The sequence below is a fragment of the Amphiura filiformis genome, chromosome 2, assembly GCF_039555335.1.
Source record: "Amphiura filiformis chromosome 2, Afil_fr2py, whole genome shotgun sequence".
In the NCBI taxonomy this organism is placed as follows: Eukaryota; Metazoa; Echinodermata; class Ophiuroidea; order Amphilepidida; family Amphiuridae; genus Amphiura; species Amphiura filiformis.
In genome coordinates, this window is record NC_092629.1 from 10,423,684 (window position 1) to 10,437,804 (window position 14,121).

The window sequence follows — 14,121 nt, forward strand, 5'->3', positions numbered from 1 at the left end:
TGCTCCAAAGTAAATATCAAAATTCAATGCTAAAAATGCCATTGGTGTAAGGATATAATAGTAGAAACCCAAATATATTGGTTGATTCACAGAATGATGTTTGATAACATGTACTAGGTCCAAAAACTTTTTTGACCTATCAGTACTGAATGGATGAACTGCGCTAATTGAAATTATACTAGTTTGCCTCAACTTGTCCATTTCCTTGCTGAAAAAAAAAGAAAAAGAAAAAAACCCACCCAGCAGCCATTGTACCTATTCCTCACAGGGTCTCTAACAAAATGCTCACTTGTTTGAATGTACTGGGGTCAAAAACTCATACTCTACAACTTGGGGTCAAATTTTGAGCTATCAGTGTTGACTGGAAGTTAATGAATTGTGTCACTGGAGATGAGACTTATTTTACCATACCTTGCTGCACAAACCCCCACCAGCAGCTATTGTACCTCTAGTCCTCACTCTAACCCTCATATAAAAATTATATCATTTTTTCTCTATTTCATGATAAAGCCAACAAAAATATCTGGGTGGGTAGTAAATCAGGACGTGCCAATCCGTTTATGCCTAGTTTGCAAACACATATCCCCCGGGGCCTTGACAAATGCTACAACGCGATGACCGATTTCCCCTCTATCCTGACGGCTGATGGCAAGAAGTAACGAGTAAGCAAGAATTATCGCATGTCATGGCGTAACCTTCTCCCCGCGGACATGGATTGGAAAACTTGCAGCTCACCTGGTTAAGGCTAAAGTTTTTGGTTCTGTTCAGAATATTATAATATAAAGAGTTATTATTAGGTAACTATTGGGATGAAATTGTATGTCAGGGGATCAGGGTAGGCTTATGAATAGGCTTAAACCATTGAGATCCCTGCTAAGAATTTTTGATTAAAGCAACAACTTTCCAATAACCTTCTTCCCGTAGGTAAGGTTCAAAATTAACTCACCTGGTTGAAAAGTTTGTGGTTCTGTTATGGGTAAGGCTTAAAAGCACAGTGATTCGTTAAGATCAGAAAATCTAAAAAAAATATTTTTGCATTTTTGAAAATACGTGTATTAATGTACTAATTCACTAACAAACCCTGTAAGTGATAAGACCGAACATGACCTACATAGGTTTAAAGGTTGATCTGAGGGGTTCCACATCACATCTCAAGAACCACAATGACCTTTGACCTATTATCGCAACATTTGATGTAAGAGTCTCAAATACTCTTCACTTGCATGAAGTTACGTTCAAGTCCCAACAACTTGCAATGACTCTTGCAATGTCACCTTAGCATCAGGAAGTGTGTGTTTGTGCAAGCGCATGCTAGCATGCGCTTGATGGTTTGTGCACTTGTTGTAACGTTGTTCTGCCTGTAGCCATGATGACTTGGGCTTAAAACGAGCATAATATATACAGAGTCATGGTCTATTAAGAAGTAGCCAATCAAATGCTGAAAGACATCCCAAACACTTTGTAGGCTGTAAGCTAGGCATGTTAGGACTCTACTAGGCTATTCCAGTTGAAATCCATACACCCTCTATGGAAGACATGACATGCATCTCCTACACAGGGAGTGTAGATCTCAAATGAAGTCCTCAGTGCAGTAACTCCATTTGAAATTCACAACCCCTGTGTGGAAGATTAAGGTCATGTATTCCATATGGCTGTATGGATTTCACATGAAAAAGCCAATTGAGTTCAAGGAGTTGGGGATAACTGAATGCATAGTTTGGAAGTTGAATATATTTTAATATACGTAAAATGAAATTAAAGTGACAGGGAGTAAGTCCATATCACTGTGCAAGAACAATGCTCAGTGCTTTTTAACTCATTTGCATCTACAATTTTGAATATTAATAACATGATCAACTGTTTATTTTCCAAACAAACTTGATCACTCTCTCCAACCCAAGCATAACTATTGCCATGGTAACCATATCCAAGTATCTCATAATCTCTGCATACTGATCCTAACCTAGTTTTAACGTAGCTAAAACCTAACCTTAATTCTAACCCTAACACCAAATCCTAATCCATTATGTTGTGTTAAAAGCAACAATACTAAAAGTCTTGTCCACTTGTGCAGGATGAAAATATTAGATCACAATATTGACAAAAATACTAAGAATGGAAGACATACACGATGCAGGGAGCATGAATTTCAAAAATTTTGGGTTACTTGAATGAGGGACTACATCTGAAGTATACACCCCTGTGTGACATTAAGGTCATGTCTTCCACAGGGAGAGCATATATCAAGTGGAATAGCCCACTGAGTGAGCAAGCAATAGCTCTAGAGACAGTAGAGTGTGTGGCAGCGTTCTGATGTGTTCCCGGCTGGCCAGGAGGGGGAAGAATCCAAATTGGCACTAAACAAGAAACAAGTAAGGAGATTGACAGGACGTAGAGTTTTACGCCTCAGAAAGTAATATCATCAAGTCATTTCCTCTATAGCTTGGCGAGGAAAACTAGATCACAGGGCACGACTAAGTAAGCAGTTTACGTTGAATGAGGCGACATAGCACGCAGGGTTCCAATGCACTTAACAGTTGCAGGGCCTGTTCTTGTTTTTCCTTTCTTTCTTATTTTCCTTTCAAAATATGACAGGGGTAGGTGAAGAACTGCAGATTTAATATTATTCATATTGGTATACTTATGATTTTGCAGAGATATGGGCATCCAAGACATGGCTTGTAATTAGTGCTGTAAGACGACATAAAAGACATGGTTTCAATGACCATAACAGAATTTAGTGAAAAACTGCAAGCCAATAAACTAGTCATGTTTGAACTTGTACATATGATTTTGCACAGATAATTATGGGTGTGGCAGGCCAAAGCACTTATGAACTGTAAAAGTGGTAATTTTTGTGTGCTTTTTCGTGTTTGACCAATTTTGAATTCTATCAAAGCCTGACAGGTACCCTCCCTGTTTAAATTCACCCTTTCCCAAATTTATATGACATTTAACTGAATTAGGAAAGTAGATCTTTGCCTGCTAATCTGTGCATCTTTTCTGGTACACCTAGAGTCTTGAAGATTCTTCTTCCTGCTCTTTTTGTGTAAATGCTAAGCAAAGGTTGAAACTGGTCATGGTGTGAGGTTCAAATTGGGGATGGAAAAGAATAAGAGTAAAGTGTTATTAAAATGACTAAAAATGGGACAAAAATTGAAAAATAGGGTTGAAAATTTGGCTTTGCCCCCCTCACACTAAAATCCTGGCTACGCCACTGTTCAAACTGTAAATACAAAACATCTATCCAACTAAGAAAGATAATGATCTCTTCTTGCTAATCTGTTTAGCTCTTCTCTTGTGAGCAATTATCAGTTTCCTCCCCCTATTTGTGGAATTCAGTTATTCCACGTGAAATCTGCTGTATTATCATGCGAATTGCCCTGTGGTACCTTATGGTGGACACAACTTTACTAAAATGAGGATGAGTGATGTAATATTCGATAGGGTCTATTGCCTATTCTATTTGAAACCCATACTCCCTCTGTGGAAGCGTAATATTCCACATGTGCAGGGTGGATTTCAAACGGAATTGCCCATTACTAATTTACTAAACAAAGGTGATGGCTGTGTCATTGTACGCGGTTGAGTTTTCCTGATGAACATTTTAGTCACTTACCATTCTTTTCCTCCCCACATTCGTGGGAAAACCACTTTCCCACGAACATGTACACTTGTGTGAAAAGATGGTCACGCCAAGTTCATGCGATTCTAAGTGGCTTGTTCAGTGAAAGATGGGCATATTTAATGATTCAGTTAGCCACTTTAACCACATTTCCTTCTTAATACAATTAGTGAAAATGTGCAAATCACAAATTCTGCATTGATTTTTAGTTATTGGGCGATTCCATCTAAAATCTGACATATATGTCAGATTTCAAATGGAATCGCCCAATATATATCCCTGTGGAAGATTTTTAAGATAACATCTTCCACAGACGGAGTATGTTTTTCAAATGGAATTGGCTAAGGTGATCTTATTAATATCTGTTGTTTTAAGTTTCAGTAACTGTAAGCATGTCTTGTGCAACTTCCAAATTAACTGATATACCGTACTGACGCGAGTATAGTCCCACCCGTTTTTAGGTGAACATTTTTCACAAGTGGGGGGGGGTGGGATTATACGCGGAATTTCAACAAAAAAAAAAAAAGATATTTTGTATTTTAATATGAAAATTGATAATTTGTATTCATGTCATAGTCTATTTAATAATGATTTCAAAATGCATTGAATTTGAATGCATTTTGAAATCATTAATAGATTATGACATGAATACAAATTATCAATTTTCATATTAAAAATACAAAACATCTTGAATTTTTTTTTTTTTTTCAACCATGAATGATCCTAGCATTTAGGTCTAGGTCCTGGGACACTCCAAAGCCGAAAAAATAAATAACTTTTTTTTTTTTTTTTTTTTTTATTTTTTTTTTATTTTTAATTTCTGAAATTGTTCGAAAATTTGGGGGTGGGACTTTACTCGAAGGTGGGACTATACTCGCGTCAGTACGGTATATAGTGTATGTCATAATAATGTCACAATAACAAAACAACTTGTCTAATTTCTCATTCTATACTAATACACTGTAGTATAACCACCATAGTGACTTGCATGTACAGTATGTTTGAAAATATGACATGGAAATTAATTTGATTTGATTTGTATAACTTTGTGCACAGAAATTCTATTTTCATGGGTTTTGCATCAAAACATAGCATCTTTGAAGGGCTAAGTAACTCATGCAAAAACTTGAAATTCAATATTTTCGACTAATTTCCCTTGAACGTGTCACATATAATCACAGATTAGCTTGACAGTTCTCGCATTAATGTAAAAAGTAAACCGTGTGTGGTTAATCATTTCCCGTAGATTTGTACAGTTCATGTTTGAAGTTCCGTATGAGCAACCAAGAGCAGGCACACATCTCTCCTAAAACATCCCCTAAACCCTGTAGGCTTAACAAGATTGCGTAATGTTTTTTAACCCCTTCTACCAGCCAAATGATTTGAATCAAAGAACTAGATATCTTGATTGGCTACGAAGAGGGCCAATTTATTTATTGAGCCAATCAGAGATATGGTAAGAACAGTCAGTCGGATCTAAAAGCTCTATTTTGATTGGTTACTTACATAAATATATCATTTAATTAACCAATCAGAGGCTTTGTAAGAGAGGTAGTTATATTTTTGGGGTTATTGGTTTGCCATGGTGATCTTTTGCGCTGAATTTGTAAGAGGCTTAAGGTTGACACTTTTCATTTTGATAAACAAAAAGTACACATTTTGTCATTTCCTCTGATTTATAGCTAATGCTGTTTTACTTTGAATTTGAGTGAAGTGTCGTATTAAACTGACAAGTATTTCATACCCAATCAGATTAATCTAATTCTTTTAAAACAAATTTGATTTATAATGAAATTTGTATGAAACTTAAAGTTGATATCCATTCCCAATAGGATTTACAACCATTACGAAAGCAACGTTCATGATTTGCAAAAAGTGATGTTCTTTAGTTTTCATATGTAAAGAGCTTGTTAGTTTTCATTTGTAACGAGATTACAGTTGACATATATTTCATTTGGCCCTAACAAAAAGTAAGAATTTTGTCATTTCCCAGATTTGTACTGATAAAAATCAGTTTTATTGAAACATTCAATTCATGCTCAGTAAATCAATGTTTGCCCCTGGGGTTTTCATATTATGTGAATGTGTTAATTTGTCATGATAAAGGACTAACATGATTTCAGCTATCGACACACTCTCAAAACTAATTTTTTTATAAAAAGTATGATTTATAAACTAGTAAACTAGTACGTACGGCTAAAAATCAAAAATGACAATTATCACTTTGATTTAACACTGTAATCTCATACTCTGAAGCAATTAAAAGGACATCTTTAAGTTGCATAAAGCCGTTTCCGGTGTTATTTCTTCCATCTTCCGTTGTCCCAATTTTAGTACTGTGTATACTCAGTGCAGAAGTACACACAATTTGTCACTTATCCAACCAATGCTTAGTCCCATCAGGGATGAATAAGAGAAGTTGGACTGTAGTGTTATAGTGAATTTACTTATTGTTATAGTGAATTTACTCATTGTCATAATTTGAGACATTGTAAATGGATAGATAGCATCACCTGAATACAGTAAAATTGTAACCACTGAACACATTTCATGTATCCAAGTATACAATAATTTGAAATTTAATGAGTATTCATTTTGAGTGATTCATTGAAATTTAAGCCCCTAATATCATGGGAAATGATTAATGTTCTAGGTAGGATTTTGTTTATTCAGATTTAATAATTATTATGTCAACTTATCAAAAACATTTGACAACTTTAAAATAACTTTTAAGTTATATTCAAGTTTTAAGTCCTCCTCTAGGGGACGATTGGATTCAAATGATGTCATTATAATCCTCACTACTGTTGGTTTCCATAAACATAAATACAGCATCATTATGAATTTCAACACATCATGGAAATGATTAAACTTGTCAACATTTATTAAGTCTATTGGCATTTGTTCAACCTTAAGCATTTGAGAAAATATAAATGAAAATTAAGAACTTTTTTGGTTCTCTAGGGTTTGGAGATTTTCTTCTTTGCACGCATAGATCCTGCATGTGAATGCGACAGTTACGGTTAACAGCGGACCTCCAAGTGTGACGTAGTATGGAACTTACAGTAAAATTTTATCTGCATCTCTGATTGGCTCAAGTAATGATATACCCCTCTTTAGTCTTTACTAATACATTGTGTTTGCAATTATAAAACATTCATAGCAAATTGTGAATTGCAGATTCCTCAATACACTATTATAAAACCTACCAAACATTACCAATAAACGAAATATGACTTTCATTTTTTTTAATGAAACCAATATAAACAAATGCAGACCAGCTACAAGTACAGGGTGAGTAAAAAAAAAAAAAGTGCAATAGAGCAAAGAATCGATATTTGTGTAAGATCCATGTTGAACTTTCCAATTATTGAAAGTTTCTATAAATGCCGTGCACTCAATAGTCACCTGTTGCGAAAAATTGAAGTCAATCACATTTATTATTTAATTTTTATGAGTCCTTTTGCTACAATACCCAATTTCATTATTTGTCCACGAGGTACCATGTATTTTGAATGAGAGCACACAATGCACGATAAAGGCACCAGCACTGAAACTGACTTTACCTTAATAAGGTTGATTTTTTCGTTATTTCAATTTCTTTTTTTTCTGTTCAAACAAACTTTCTAACATTACTTATAAGTCCTTCATACCTCACTCGACTCCAATTCCAGTTTTTTTTAAATCCCAATATGTTCAACTACTGGATGTTTTATATTTCCCTCCACTTCAATTTGCGTGCATTTCATTTCGACATTTGAAAAAATCCGCCTACAAATGTGTATGTTTCTGATAGAGAATAAACATCTTTAAATTAAATGAAAAATGAAAATAACAACAAATAATTTTTCTTTTTCTTAAATAAGACCAAGGACAATAACAATTTGGGTGCTCCATTTTATTTCAATGCCAATGAGGTTAAGAAAATAGCAGTTGTTCCAAATCTACCCTACACAGAGTGGGCTGACATTCAAATTTTAGACGTTTCTTGGACAAACATTAAAATTGGGTATCGCTATAAAATGGGTCATAAAAACAAAACGGTAAATGCTAATTCCTTGTTTTTTTCACAAAAGGTCACTAATGGATATATATCATTTATAAAATGTTTTAAAACCTAAAAGGTTGAAATCGGTTCTTAAATAAAAATGGATTCTTTTCTCTATTGCACTTTTTTTGACTCACCCTGTATTCAATAAAGACACAAAGAGTGTCAATCCAAAAATCCAGAATCCAATCGCTACACACTTTGTCAAATGTTAGAGCAATCAAAGCATAGTTTAGGGTCTGTGGTCAAAGTATTGAAAACGATTTCCAAACAAACATATCTTGGAAGAAAAACCCATATTTTTAGAGCAGTCATCAAGTACAAGGGTGTGAATATCATACTCAGTCATCATCTACATGTACAGCTTATTCAATTAATCTGAATAAATCCCTCCTTTGCTCAAACTGATCACCGTGCATGCCCAGGAAACTCCAAACTGCCCCACGGACGCACGGTACCCGGCAGATAACCCTAGCCGGAGTTTACTTAAGGAAGGTGTTTTCATATGAGAAGTGTGGCAGGTTAAGATTTTGTCCATTTTTCTTTGCCTACTTGATACAGCAAATCAATATTTTGTATTATATTGAAAGTTGTTGCCTAAGTGACTTGAGTTTTTTTCAGTAAAGGGGGAAGTAAGTGGGCCTGCAGCCAAGGAGTGTCTTCTTATGTCAGTCCTGGAGTGTGTTTTACTAACTTTCAAAAGTTCTAAACCAAGTCTAAATTGTTGTAAGAACTGCAAGAAAGGATGAAACCAGCACTAGTCAGAAAGGAGGCACTATTTGAAATTTATCATCATATTGATTGTTGCTTTTAATGGTTAGGCCTATATAGTGTATCTTTTGGACCACATTGGTCAGGGAATGGACTATTCTATTTTTAAAATCCACAATTCTACCCCTGTAGAAGATTTTGGAAATATCTTCCACAGTGGGAGTATGTTTTTCAAATGTAATTGGTCAGGGTTAATCATTTTGAAACCCATATTCCCTCTGTATTATGGCTTTACCTATATGATTTTTCCAACTATTTACTACAAGATCAAATAGCCCAGCCAAATATAGAGCAATTGAAGCACCGGTTAAAAATATCTCCATATATGTCCCTAATCCAGCTTGTCTGAAACTGTCTTGTCATTGCAGTGTTTAAGCCAATTCACACCCTAGATCTAAACATTAACCAGGGTTAAGGTTGCCCTAAACATGTTTACAATTTATGTTAAATAATTCATATTCTGTATTGCCTTTACAATCTTCACCAGCTTTGACACATAGGGGTCACTACTCATTTTTGGCCTATCTACACAAATTCAGTGCATAGCGCTGTGGCTCAGTCCATTTTGGATCTTTTTAGATTTAGTTTCAGCTAAAAAAACCTGGGAAATTTGACAAATTTGCAACAACAATTTACATACAGAAAAACCATAATAGCACATAGGTTTTTCCTAAATGTTTCATTTTTTCTCTCCCAAGATCTCCCAAGATATAGCCTCGTACAAGTAGGTTATTTGTCACCTCCTTAATAATCAAGTTAAAATGTTAATCGCTTGAGACAAAAACAGGAAAATCTGAATTGTATCAGGTGTCTGATCATAGGATGATCCTAGCCATGGCAATGATATGTCAATTTTATTACAACAAAGACTGATCACTTATTTTTGCATACAAATAATTTCACAAAATTAAGATTTATATACAGGTGTAGGCTAATAAATTTGGTGTGAATTTTGTTTATTTGATATATTGTACTATGTTTTTAAATTTAAAATGGCTAAAGCACTGTAAAAAAAATGTTACTTTGTTTGCTCATCTTATTTTCATTTTACCAAATTTATTTTTGTTAGTTTGATTATACAAATCAATATCACCTGTAAATACAAAGTTCTTTAACCCCAATAGAGGTTATCCGTGTTCTATAAGCTGCATATCCTATTAGCGACTGCTATGTACCTTTTTTAAGACTTTCAAAAGAAGTACCTGAATGTGCAACCATAACTGTTTCAAAATAGCCCGCCAAAGTCATGCAGGTAACTCCGAGGTCATGCACTGAATTGGTTTGAATGAGGAATACTACGGGACCCAGCGCCTTTTGTTAGAAGTCACACATGAGTAAAGTGGATAACCTACATGCATAGAGTGACCTTTGAGTGTGTTGGGTACAAAAACCCATACCCCTCAACTTGAGGTCTACTTATGAGCTATGCATGTTCAATGGAATTCATTGAACTCTGCCATCAGATATGAGATAGAAGGAAGCGCTTCTTACCTGCACCACTCCGATGCGTATTCATCGGCGCCATCGTGATCCACTCATCGTTTTCTGGATGGTAGCACTCTACACTATTGAGCCTATTATTGCCATCATAACCCCCAACTGCGTATAGTAATCTATTCACCACCGCACACCCGACTCCGATTCGTTTGGTTTTCATTGGTGAGATATACGTCCATTTGTCTTCATCTGGGCTATATCTAGAAAAGGTAATCAATCAATGATAAATAGGTCAATCAATCAATTGATTTAATCAATCAATTCATTTAAGGCAATCAAAAAATAAATATAGTCAATCAAGTTATCGATCAACTGAACGGTCAATCACACAATCAGTCATTGACCAATCAATCAACCAGGTAATCTAGTGACTACTACACATTCAACTCTAATGTGTTTATTTTCATATCATTCACTTGTTTTCATTTAAGTTATTCAATCAATAATTATTGATCGAGTCAATTAATCAAATTAACACCTGCCACAATTCAAATGGCTATTCCAGTTGAAATCCATACACCTCCTAAATGAACGACATGATAATCTCTCACACAAGGGTTTTTATTTTTCAAATTGGAGTCGCCCATTCAGGTAACCCCATTTGAAAATCACACTCCTGTGTGGAAGATTACGGTTATGTCTTCAACAGAGGGTGTGTGGATTTGAACTGGAATGGCCCAATTTGTTAACCATGGACACTGGGGAAATCCCTTTACAGAAAAAAGTTAATTTGTATAAACATGATAATAAGATCAAATAGTTTGTACATACTTGATATGTTCAGAGCCATTTAATACATTACAGAAAATCTGTGCCAAGACCATAAAGTTCTACCTCTACACACAGGAACCCAGAAATAACCTCCCTACCTGTGACAGCACACCATTCCTTCCATACCGCCCTAATTAATTAGCTTGTTCAATTAGTAATACAACTTGTAATGCAATTATAAAAACCTGTAGAGGTGTTTTAAGTCAAAGCATACAATGAGGTTTTACAACCAATTGATAATTTCCTTTATATCTTGCCGACTTGTAAGACAAATAATACAGGAAATTATGGAATTACATCTACCGCCACTTTCAAATCATATTCTTAATGCCACTATTTAATCAAGTGAATTGAGGCACTAGCTTGTTCGTTTTTATGAGCTAAATTCTGTGTTGTGGATGCTGATAAATGTATTGTATGCGAATTTATTTGAATGTACTTGATACAAAAACAAATGTATGTGTCTTTGAATATGCCTGATTCATGTATTATAACTACAATCAAAGAAATGTTGGCACATTCTGGCGTAATAACTGTACATTGCTGCCCTACCCCCCCCCCCCCCAATTCAATGTTGATGAAAGCAATTTTGACATTGGGCTCTCCAGTCCCCCGGGCCAGTCCCCCAACATTGGTTGAGGGGCAATGGGGAGGGAAGGGGAAAGGGGAAGGTTTGTACTTCTCATCAAACATAGTTATACTAATTTCACTGAATTCTCAGAGCAGCAATGAAGAGTTCCAACATATTGCCAAAGTGTGCCAACTATTTATTTCTTTGATTGTAGGCAGCAAATGCACCTTTGGTTTTCCTGTATCCATCTGGGGGTTAAAAAGAACATGTTTTTCCAGGTAAAATTCTTGTTTGAAGAAAGTTGCAAAAAGCCTGGATTGGTGAAATTAGGTCCAGAAAATTTGCCACTATATGGAAGTAATTATTTTAACTTTCTGGATTAACCATATAGGTTCCTTGCAAATTTGGAAGTAATTATTTTAACTGTCTTGGATTACCAAATTAGGTTCCTTGCAATGGTTACTGCATTCAAAAACCAATAAAATGCCCACAATATTTTTTTTACAATGTACCTGGATAAATAAAATAGTTTTATAATTTTGGTGATTACTGAGTGATAACTACCGTGGCATCAGACCCATGTTAAAAACAATTCCCAGAAACATTTTTATTCTCATGGCTTGTAATTTTTAAGAATAGAGAATAATTATTAATACATCAGAGAAGATTATATGTTAAATCTACGGTGGTGAAAATCATTTCTAGTCAAAAATGTGGCAATTGTCACCTTCCATGCATAAATTGTGCCTAGTCATCATGCCAAGTATTATCGATATATTCTTGTATTTTTCACATTACTTTTTTTGATCCGGTTTAATCCACATTCTCAAGATCTGGGTCATATTCATTTTCACTGTGACTGTCCACTATTAAAAATATGCCATAGTGGAGAGAGGAGGAGACAGAAAGACACACTGACAGACAGAAATACAAGGCAAACAGACAAAAGGGAAAATAATGCAAGAATGGCTCTAAAATGGGCTGAAAATATTAATCAAAGAAATTGCGTAAATCTGGACTACAAAAAAGCCTTAATTCAGGGAAAAACTTACATCCCTGAAAAGAACACAAATAATTTTTAGCAAAATAATTGCCAAATCAAGCAGACAATACAAATATGACCTTTGATTTGTCCGATATGTCAAATGAAGCTGACGCACAATAAATATTGTAAATAAAGGTAATATTTGTGCTTAATTTTTCACATCACAACAAAATTCTTTGCTTTTTTTTTTTCAATTTTGCTACACATTCAACTTCAAGTAGGAACCCAATACATTGTAGACTACAATGTATACCAATTACACATATGTTAAAAATTTCTTGCAAGTAGCATGATTGGATTTGAAAAACCACGAAAATGAATGCGGTGTGAAAATGCCGGTCCACTTTTATCGTATTGTGCCATGGAAAGTAACATGTAACCACCACGTCGTAGCTGGCATGCAAAGTCCATCTTAAAAAACCTGCAGAGTCATGCTCAGGTAGAGTACATGCTACACAAACAAGGACTTTTCCATTGCTAACAGTTCTTGACAAAAACTTGTTTTGTTTACTCAATTCTTTCAAAATAAACTGAACAATTTGTGCACTCAGTTATGGCCTGATGGTGTTCTTTACCTGTGGCTGTCAAAGGAACCAGGATTGGCATTATTTTCTGTACTTACTGGTGCGTGATATTATATAAATATCAGGGTAATGTGTGTTTCATTTGATATTTGTGACTACTGGACTCCAAAGGACACTACACCCTCAATGGCACTTGCTCAACTGACAAAAAAATCACAAATTCATTAAAATTTGGTTTCTTGCTTCGTTAGTAGCATAGATGTGCCAAAAGTGTGCTAGTGGTTTAAAAGCAGAAAGCTGTTTATTAAAGACAAAATTGGGCATTTTATATGAAAATGTAACAGCTCTACAGAGTAATTAGTTACATATGTATTTGAATGGGGCTTCAACTCGGTCAATACATTTTCCTCATTTTTTGCCCAGCATTTCATTTTCATTGTAAAAATACCTTATTTTAATTATTTTAATCCTTCACTTTCAAGCAATTTATACACAATTTTACTTTTTGTTACACTTTTGCTGGGATCACTGAATGTATAAAGTTGCCTGTATTCCCATGCCAATATAGCACATAGGTATGCCTACATACACAAGTTATAACGACTATAAATTTGAAGATTACCCATATTTTCCAAAATTCACAACCAGATACTTTATGTACATAATTGTTGGACTTTATCGAAACTGGGTCACTGAATACTTATCTATTGGTTTAGATACAGTGTCATGATAACTGTAAGCCAATTTGTTTGTACACTGTATCATAAACATGTATCATAAGGCTGATAGCAATTGTTAGGTAAACGTGATGCATGCTGGGAATGAAAAAGGGCTCAAAAAAGATTGAATTTGAGCCCCTTTCATGATGATGCATCATTTTTGCTAATCGATCACTATCAGCAGTATACCTTATTCATGATGGATCTCTTTTATTGTGCAAAATGTAGCTGAATTTGCGAGAATACGACTGACACTTGTGATCATGGTTATTATACATTACATTGAACATGTGACATCATTTTGTTAAGCTCAAGTACTTCCCTTTGTAAACCATCAAGTTACATTGCATCCTCAAATCCTTACATGTAGAAATGCTACAAAGACATGACCTTTCATTTCACGTAGCTACCTATGGCCATGTTGTATGGGGGTTTGGTTTGGGTAGGGGTGTGTGAGTGAGAAATTCAATATACCGTAATAATTTTCAAGAAATTTAAACCCATCAGTATACCAACTTTCTGTCAAAATTAACACAATTAATTGTCTTAA

At 34.9% G+C, this 14,121-nt stretch overlaps 1 protein-coding gene across 3 annotated transcripts in view; it reads right to left on the reverse strand.

The window, feature by feature from the left end:
* Positions 1-14,121, reverse strand: part of LOC140145862 (kelch-like ECH-associated protein 1) — an 87,030-nt gene that overhangs the window by 12,465 nt on the left and 60,444 nt on the right. For all 3 annotated transcript variants that reach the window (XM_072167551.1, XM_072167550.1, XM_072167553.1), the window contains one exon: positions 9,936-10,141. In XM_072167551.1, the coding sequence (XP_072023652.1) occupies positions 9,936-10,141 (206 nt within the window). The remainder of the gene's footprint in view (positions 1-9,935; positions 10,142-14,121) is intronic.